The 10,000-nt window shown below is 43.3% G+C and overlaps 1 protein-coding gene across 1 annotated transcript in view; it reads left to right on the plus strand.

Moving 5' to 3' along the window:
* The window catches only part of Sh (Potassium voltage-gated channel protein Shaker), a gene marked incomplete in the record, with an annotated part of 306,734 nt that overhangs the window by 242,148 nt on the left and 54,586 nt on the right, over positions 1–10,000 (plus strand). The window contains 1 exon segment of the mRNA XM_070134617.1: positions 730–995. Within this exon segment, the coding sequence (XP_069990718.1) occupies positions 730–995 (266 nt within the window).

Raw genomic sequence — 10,000 nt, forward strand, 5'->3', positions numbered from 1 at the left:
CCTCCTCTTCCTCTTCGTTCCCCTCCTCTTCTTCTTCCTCCTCCTCCTCCTCTTCTCTTCCTCCTCCCATTCCTCTTCTTCCACCTCTTCTTCTATTCCTCTTTGTTCCTCCTCCCCTTCTACTATTCCTCTTTTTGTTCCTCTCCCCCTTCTACTATTCCTCTTTCTCTTCTTTTTCCTCTCCTGTTCCTCCTCCCTCCTTTCATTCCTCTTTGTCACCTCCCCCCTTCTTCCACCGCACTCTTCTCTAACCCCCCTTCTCGCCGTTGCAGGTCAGCGGTCTTCCCTTTCCACCTCCTCCTCTTCCTCTTCATTCCCCTCCTCTTGTTCTTCATCCTCCCCTTCCTCTATTCCTCATCCTCTTCCCTCCTCTTCCTCTTCTTTTTCTTCCCTTCCTCCTCTCATTCCTCTTTTGTCACCTCTTCTCCCCTTCCACCGCACTCTTCTCTAACCCCCCTTCTCGCCGTTGCAGGTCAGCGGTCTTCCCTTTCCTCCTCTTCCTCTTCGTTCCCCTCCTCTTCCTCTTCCTCCTCCTCCTCCAATTCCTCTTCTTCTTCCTCCTCCTCCTCCTCCTATTCCTCTTCTTCCTCCTCCTCCTCCTCCTCCTCCTATTCCTCTTCTTCCTCCTCCTCTTCCTTTTCCTCTTCTTCTTCCTCCTCTCATTCCTCTTTTATCACCTCCCCCCCCTTCCACCGCACTCTTCGCTAACCCCGCTTCTCGCCGTTGCAGGTCAGCGGTCTCCGGTTCGAGACGCAACTCCGAACGCTCCACCAATTTCCGGAGACGCTCCTGGGCGATCCCTCTCGAAGAATAAGATACTTCGATCCACTTCGAAATGAGTACTTTTTCGACCGTAACCGGCCCAGTTTCGACGCCATCCTTTATTACTACCAGAGCGGCGGGAGACTCAGACGACCCGTCAATGTGCCTCTTGATGTATTTGCGGAGGAGATCAAATTCTACGAGCTCGGCGAGGTGGCCATCAACAAATTCAGGTGAGGAGGGGGTTCGGGTTCTTCTCTGAGGGGGATTGGGGGGGGGGGGTTATTGTCGATCCTATTGTTCTTTTTGGTTCTTAGGTTTTTCCGATTCTGTTTTGTTTATAAGGGCGCGGAGGGGTTTTGGATCCTATTGTTGTTTTTCTGTTTTTGTTTTATAGGTTCTCGAGTTATTTCCTCTATAAGGGCGCGGTGGGTTTTGATCCTATTGTTTTTTTCTGTTATTTCCTCTATAAGGTCGCGGGAAGTTTTTGATCCCATTGTTCTCTTGTTTTTGATTAATAAATTCCTGAGTTATTTCCTCTATAAGGGCGCGGTGGGTTTTGATCCTATTGGTTTTTCTGTTTTTGTTTCATAAATTCCTGAGTTATTTCCTCTATAAGGGCGCGATGGGTTTTGATCCTATTGTTTTTTTTCTGTTTTTGTTTCATAAATTCCTGAGTTATTTACTCTATAAGTGCGCGTTTTTTTTATCCTATTGCTCTTTTGTTTTTGATTCATAAATTCCCGAATTATTTCCTCTATAAGTGCGCGGTGGGTTTTGATCCTATTGGTTTTTCTGTTTTTGTTTCATAAATTCCTGTTATATCCTCTATAAGGGCGCGGGAGGTTTTGATCCCATTGTTCTTTTGTTTTTGCTTCATAAATTCCTATTATTTCCTCCATAAGTGCGCGGTGGGTTTTGATCCCATTGTTCTTTTGTTTTTGTTTCATAAATTCCTGAGTTATTTACTCTATAAGTGCGCGGTGGGTTTTGATCCTATTGTTTTTTTCTGTTTTTGTTTCATAAATTCCTGTTATTTCCTCTATAAGGTCGCGGGAAGTTATTGATCCCATTGTTCTTTTGTTTTTGATTCATAAATTCCCGAATTATTTCCTCTATAAGGGCGCGGTGGGTTTTGATCCTATTGTTTTTTCTGTTTTTGTTTCATAAATGCCTGTTATTTCCTCTATAAGTGCGCGGGAGTTGCTAATCCCATTGTTCTTTTGTTTTTGATTCATAAATTCCTGAGTTATTTCCTCTATAAGGGCGCAGTGGGTTTTGATCCTATTGTTTTTGTCTGTTTTTGTTTCATAAATTCCTATTATTTCCTCTATAAGTGCGCGGTGGGTTTTGATCCCATTGTTTTTTTCTGTTTTTGTTTCATAAATTCCCGAGTTATTTCCTCTATAAGTGCGCGGGAGTTGCTGATCCTATTCTCTAATTTATATCTAGATTTTGTCATCATATTTCTTTATTTACCTCCTCTATAGGACATGTGTTGTTGTTAGTCTATGATTTTATTCATTTATTTCCTCCGGGGCTATCGGGTTGTTAGTCTCATTGACTTAGTTATTTAGATTATATAGTTTTTTTATTTCGTATATAATTCATTAGCGAAATTATTATGTTTTCCTTTTGATTTATTTCCTCCTCGTTGGTCTTGTTACTGTTTTTATTTTCTTTCTCATTTTCTTATTTTTGCGAGGATCGAATTTATATATACAATTTTCTTTTTTTTATATTTCATTATCTCATACGGGATCGAGTGAAGTAGATCTTCGATTAAATGTATTTCAGCAAGTAAGATATATATTTTTTTTCCCATTTTCTTCTTTTCGATTTTGAAATTCTAGATTGTAACTCGATTGAGCAGTAGGCCTATGCGCTGGAACCAACAGTAAAGAATTGGTAATAAAATAAAGAAGTCTAATTTCTTTTTTATATAGAATTCTAATACAGTTTGATTCGAATAAACTTTTTTTTTTCGTTTCATATTTTTTTTCGTTATTTTTGGAACAGTAGGCTTATCCTCGTGAAGCAGATTGAATAGGCCTACATCTGAGCCGCCTAGTGTTGCTCCGAATAAGATTTTTATGTCGTGTATCTTGTTCTCGACTTCAAAAAAAAAAAAAAAAAAAAAGAAATAATAATGATAATAATAATAATAATAATAATAATAATAATAATAATAATAATAATAATAATAATAATAATAATAATAATAATAATAATAATAATTATAATAGAACAATAAAAGATAAAATAAAAATAAAAAATATGGATCATGCCTATTTGTTTGTGAAATAGCAACTTAGTGAAAAGCCAGGCCTATGCTTCTAATACGGCTTTGCAATGGCTAATATTGTATGGACAAACGTTTGATTTTGAATTTGTCCCCTGCCAGCTTAGCTCTTGTGCCTTATTCTCTCGTAATTCAGTAGAGAAAGCTACAACAAAATAGGATAAGTAGCCCAGCACTAAGTACTAAAGCCCTTTTTCGGAAGGTATAGGCCTACTACCTCTCAGTAGGTTCTGAGAAACGGGGAAATCCGACTTTTGTTTTCCTTTTTTTTTTCCTTTTCGTATTTTACTTTTTTTCGTTTTTTGTTTTTTTGCTTTATTTATTTATTTTTTCGTGGTATTTTTAGGGAAACATTTTTTTCCGTGGTATTCTTGGGGTTTATAGGGAGAATTCTCTTTTTCTCTCTCTCTCTTTCTATCTCTCAATCTCTCAATCTCTCTCTCTCTCTCTCTCTCTCTCTCTCTCTCTCTCTCTCTCTCTCTCTCTCTCTCTCTCTCTCTCTCTCTCTCTCTCTCTCTCTCTCTCTCTCTCTTTCTCTTTCTCTTTCTCTTTCTCTTTCTCTTTCTCTTTCTCTTTCTTCCTTTTCCTCTCTTTATTTTTGCTTTACTCTCTTCGGTGAAATTAATAATTGTCGGGGTTGATGACGTCATTATTGACGTCATATTTCTTTCTTCCCGTTTGAGTGAAAGATAAATATAGAGAGAGAAGGATAAAGAGAAGAGAGAAGGATAAAGAGAAGAGAGAAAGAGAAATGGAAAAGGGGAGAAAAGGGAGATAGAATATGCGTAAGAGAAAAAGTCCAAAAAAATGGTAAAGATTATACGAAATTACCGATAATAACGAGCAAACACACGGAAGAGAGAGGAAGGAGAATGTGGGGGATCGGGGGAGGGTGGGAGGGGGGAGGGAGGGTTGGATGCGAAACGAGGTCAGAGGTCAGGGTGACTGTAGGCCTACATAGAAGGAAGAGCATGAGATGATCCTTGTTTCAGCAGAGTGAGAGGAGAACAGAGTGAAAGAAGAATGTATGAGTTTGTTCAATGATTTAATCACTCGATAAATTACTCTCACACACTCACTCTCACTCTCACTCTCTTTCGCTAACTCACACACACACTCTCACTCTCTCTCTCTCTCTCTTTCGCTAACTCACACACTCTCTCTCTCTCTCTCTCTCTCTCTCTCTCTCTCTCTTTCTTTGTGTCTGTCTCTCTCGCTCTCTCTCTTTCTCTTTCTCTTTCTCTTTCTTTCTCTCTCTCTCTATTACTCTCTCTCTCTCTCTCTCTCTCTCTCTCTCTCTCTCTCTCTCTCTCTCTCTCTCTCTCTCTCACACTCACACACACACACACACACACACACACACACACACACACACACACACACACACACACACACACACACACACACACACACACACGCCCACACACGCCCACACACACACGCCCACACACACACACACACACGCCCACACACACACACACACGCCCACACACACACACACGCCCACACACGCCCACACACGCCCACACACGCCCAACTCCCAAGTGAAACAAATAGGTCAACGCAAACAACATGACCTTTCCAATACATGATTATGAAACTTAATTATCTGATATTATTATTTCTCTCAAGAACGTTGATGTTGGTGACACTGACTTCAGTTGAGAGTGATGGTGCAAGATAGTAACTCTCTCTCTCTCTTTCTTTCTTTTTCTTTCTTTTTCTCTCTTTTTCTCTTTGTCTTTGTCTCTTTCTCTTTCTCTTTCTCTCTCTCTCTCTCTGTCTTTCTGCCTCTCTGTCTCTCGGTCTCTCTCTTTCTCTTTCACTCTCTCTCTCTCTCTCTCTCTCTCTCTCTCTCTCTCTCTCTCTCTCTCTCTCTCTCTCTCTCTCTCTCTCTCTCTCTCTCTCTCTCTCTCTCTCTCTCCTTTTCTCTCTCTCTCTCTCTCTCTCTCTCTCTCTCTCTCTCTCTCTCTCTCTCTCTCTCTCTCTCTCTCTCTCTCTCTCTCTCTCTCTCGCAGCGACATCTGTAGAGTGGAAATCTAACTCATGGCGATAACAGAGATCAGAGTCACCTATTGACTCGGAAATTATTAATTAATCCGTAAATGAGATTTGGAAACACATATACTCGTACGTGTGCATAAACACAGTCAGATAGTGAAAGGAGAGGGAAGGAATGAGAGTGAAAGAGAGGGGGGATGAGAGAGAGAGAGAGAAGTGAAAGAGAGAGGGTGTGTGTGGAAGGGAGGGAGAGAGAGAGAGAGAGAGAGAGAGAGAGAGAGAGAGAGAGAGAGAGAGAGAGAGAGAGAGAGAGAGAGAGAGAGAGAGAGAGATAAGGGGTGAGAGCAAGAGAAAGAGAGAATAAAAGTTAATGCTATGTATTAGGAAAGAGACAGATAGGAAGAAGAGAAGATCGCCAGAGACAGAGAAACAAGAGAGGAAGAGAGAGGAAAGGAGAGTGAAAGAGAGGGAGGGAGATGAAAGAGAGAACGAAGAAAGAGGAGTGAAAAACCTAGAAAGAGAGAGGAAGCGAAAGCGAGAGAGAGAGAAAACCAGTGATAAACAGGGGTCATAGAGCACATGACAATGATATCACACTAAGGGAAAGCTTTAGTTCATCCCTTTACTTATATTTGCTTTCTCTCTTGATTTATCACTCGTTGTGTCTCTTTCTTCATTTCATCCAATCGCCTGATTATTGTTGGGTATGTTATTCGCTCTCTTTCTCTCTTCCCTTTATCTTTCTTGTTCTCTCTTTCTCGTTTTCTCTTTCTGGTTCTTTTTTCATTCTCTCTTTCTCGTTCTCTCTTTCTGGTTCTCTCTTTCTGGTTCTCTTTCTCGTTCTCTCTTTCTGGTTCTCTTTCTCGTTCGCTCTTTCTCGTTCTCTTTCTCGTTCTCTCTCTCGTTCTCTCAGAGACACAAACAAAAGCAAGTACACACGATCACATACAAATAAATACAATTAAGTACAGATACACACACAAGCAAGCATATACACCTACACAAGTAAACATACACACACAGGCAAGCACAAATACACACACACGAAGTCACACTCATCTTTCATAAATACACACAAATAAGGCCAAATTGCACACACAAATAATCACATCTGCACACACGAAAACAAACTCCATCTACACTCACACACACGCACAAGCGAGAACAGCTTCACACACACATACACCCAAGCAAGTTCATCTACGCACACACACACACACACACCCAAGCAAGTTCATCTACACACACACACACGCACAAACAAGACCCCTCTACACGCACACAAGCAAGAACATCTGCACACACACACACACCCAAGCAAGTTCATCTACACACACACACACACGTACAAACAAGGCCCCTCTACACGCACACAAGCAAGAACATTTGCACACACACCCACCCAAGCAAGTTCATCTACACACACACACACACGCACAAACAAGGCCCCTCTACACGCACACAAGCAAGCACATTTCGGTATGTACACAGAAGCAAGTTCATCTACACACACACGCACAAACAAGGCCCCTCTACACGCACACAAGCAAGCACATTTCGGTATGTACACAGAAGCACATGCACAGCCCGCCCAACTTGAATGACAGGACGCCTTCGAGAAATCAATACGGTATCTGGTTGACTCGCTTGCAGGAGTTGGGAGGGGGGGGGAGGAGGGGAGGATGCTGGAGGAGGAGGAGGAGGAGGAGGTGGAGGTGGGAGGAGGAGGAAGTGGAGGAGGAGGGGGAGGAGGAGGGAGAGGGGAGGGGAGGAGGAGGAAGGAGGAGGGGAAATGAGGGGAGGGGGAGTGGGATTGGAGGTGAGAGAGAAGGTGGGGAGGGGAGGGAGGTGTCTCTCTTTCTTTTCTCTCTCTCTCTTCTCTTCTCTTCTCTTTTCTCTCTCTATGGATTTCTGTCGTTTACGTATGTGATGTTCTCTTCTCTCTCTCTCTCTCTCTCTCTCTCTCTCTCTCTCTCTCTCTCTCTCTCTCTCTCTCTCTCTCTCTCTCTCTCTCTCTCTCTCCGTCTGTGCATCTCTGTGAGAAAGACAATGTAAGAAAGATAAAGGCAAGAAAAGAGAAATGTATGAAACAGGAAGAGAGAGAGTGGGAGAGAAAGAGAGAAGGCGGAAGCGGGAGAGAGAGAGAGAGGATGGAAAGAGAGAGAAGAGGAAGGGAGGGAAATGGAGAGAAAAAGAGAAAGAGAGGAAGAGAGAAGGAGGGAAAGATAGAGGAGAGGGAGGGAGGGAGGGAGATGGAGAGAAGGGAAAGAAAGAAAGAGAGAAGGGGATAAAGAAGAGCATGCATCCACACCTATGCATACCCATACATGAGTCTGTGTATGCATTTGTGCGTTTGTGTATGTGTGCGTATGGACATGTATACTTATGTGCGCGTTCATATGTATGTGTGACTGTGTTATTTGTGTGTGTGCGTGCGTGTGTGTGTGTGTGTGTGTGTGCGTGCGTGCGTGCGTGTGTGTGTGTGTCTGTGTGTGTGTGTGTGTGTGTGTGTGTGTGTGTGTGTGTGTGTGTGTGTGTGTGTGTGTGTGTGTGTGTGTGTGTGTGTGTGTGCGTGCGTGTGTGTGTACGTATGTGCGTGTTTATGTGTGTCTGTGTCTGTGTTTATGTGTGTGTGTGCGTTTATGCATGTGAGTGTGTGCTTGTAGCGGCGTTCGACTTTAAACACACACAACCCGATAGACAGCCAAGTAAATACATCAGGAAACAAATTCCGAAAAGGGAGGAATCAATAAGACTTGCCCCCCCCCTTTCTCTCCCTCCCCCTCCCCCTCCCCCTCCCCCTCCCCCCTTTCTCTCTGTCCCCCTACCCCCTCCCCTTACTCTCCCTCCCCCTAATCCCCCTCCCACCTTTCTCTCCCTCCCCATCCCCCCTCCCCCTTTCTCTCCCTCCCCCTCCCGTCCCCCTTTCTCTCCCTCCCCCTCCCCACCTTCTCTCCCTCCCTCTCCCCCTTCCCCTCCCCCTTCCCCGCCCCTGCCTCCCTTGCCTCACCTCCCTTGCTCCCTTCCCTTCCTCTTGCTTCACCCGTTTCATCTCCCCTTTTTATTCTTTCTCTCTTACTTTCTCCCTCTTTCGTTTCCATTGTTTTTTCTTCTCACCTCTTCCTTTCTCTTTTTCTTTGGCCTCGCCTCTCCTTCGCTCTCCCTACCTCTTTCTCTTACCCCCCCTATCCTCTTTTCTTTCCTTTCCCCTCTTTCGCTCCCATTTCCTCTTTTCCTTTCCTCTTTCTTTCCTTTCTCTATTTCCTTCCCTTTCTTCTCTCTGCCTCTCCTCTCTCCTTCTTTCCCTCTACCCTTTTCCCTTTCTTTCTCTTTTCTCATCTCCCTTTCCCTTCTTCTCCCTTCACCAATCTTCTCCTTTTCCTCTTCCCTTTTCCCATTTCCATTTATTCTCCCTTTCTTTCTCCCCTCTCCCTCAGCCATTTATTCTCCCTTTCCTTTCTATCCTTTGTCTCCCCTTTTATTCTCTCCTATCCCTTCCCCTTCGTTCTCCCCCTCTCCTCTTCCCCTCTCCCCTCTCCCTTCATCTCCCCTCTCCCCTCCCCCTTCCCTCCTCATCTTCCCCCTTCATTCCCCCTCTCCTCTTCCCCCTTCATTCTCCTTCTCCCCTTCTCCTCTCTCCTTCTCCTCTCCTCTTCCCCTCCCCCCATTTTGAACGAGAGAGAGATAAATTTCAGACCTCGAATAGGAAGACCAATGGGGGGTGGGGGTGGGGGTGGGGGGGAGGCTGTCATGTAATGTAGGGACTAATAACTTACTCTGGAATCTGTTTTGTTTTTGTTTTTTCCTTGTTTTGTTTTATTTGTTCTTTGTTTCTGTTTTTGTTTTTTTTGTTTTGTGTTTCTGATTATGATTCTGGTCTGTGGTTTTATGTTTTGTCTCTGTCTCTGTTCCTCTCTTTCGCTCTGTTCCTTTTTTTCTCTCTTTTTCTTTCTTTTGTCTTTCTTTCTTTCTACTCTACTCTTTCTATCTCTTCCTTCATACACAAGCAGACTCTAACACACATAAAGAGAGAGGAAGAGAGTAAGAGAGAGAGACAGAGACAGAGACAGAGACAGAGACAGAGACAGAGACAGAGACAGAGACAGAGACAGAGAGAGAGACAGAGAGACAGAGACATAGGGAGAGAGAGAGAGAGAGACAGAGACAGAGACAGAGACAGAGACAGAGACAGATACAGACAGACAGACAGACAGACAGAGACATAGAGAGAGAGAGAATAATAAAACAAGAAAAAAAAAGAAAGAAAAAGAAAGAGAGAAAGAGAGAGAGAGACAGACACACTCAGAGAGAAAGAGAATAATAAACAAAGACAAAAAGAAAGAAAGAAAGAGAAAGAGAAAGACAGATGCAGACAGACAGAGAGACAGAGACATAGAGAGAGAAAGAATAATAAAACAAGACAAAAAGACAAAAAGAAAGAGAGAGAGAGAAAAAAAAAGAAAGCCAGAGAGAGAAAAAAAAGAGAAAGCCAGAGAGAGGGACTTCTGATTCAGCTCCCACGGCGGAACAGACAGACTCCACAGGGACAGCTCGTCCAAAATCGATGGTTCTTGATGCGCCGTAGATTATGAATCTGTCTCGAGTCTCGGACTCTCCTTCCCGTCCTTCGTGGCGTGTTTATCGTCGTTTCCTTTGTTGTTTCTTTTGTTTTTTTTCTGTGGTTTTGTTTTAGATAGATAGAAGGGGGGGGTGAGTTTAGGTGTGTGTGTTTGTGTGTGTTTGTGTTTGTTTGTGTGTGTGTGTGTGTGCGTGTGTGCGTGTGCGTGTGTTTGCGTTGATTCTTCATTTTTATTCGTTTTTACTTTATTTTGTTTTGTTTCCTTTCTTTCTCTCCTTCCTCTCTTCTCTTTCGTACCTGGAAATCAGGATTCTCGAAACAGCACATCCCCAAATTTATGCACTCTCCTCCTCCTC

Source organism: Penaeus vannamei, chromosome 20 (genome assembly GCF_042767895.1).
Source record: "Penaeus vannamei isolate JL-2024 chromosome 20, ASM4276789v1, whole genome shotgun sequence".
NCBI lineage: Eukaryota > Metazoa > Arthropoda > Malacostraca > Decapoda > Penaeidae > Penaeus > Penaeus vannamei.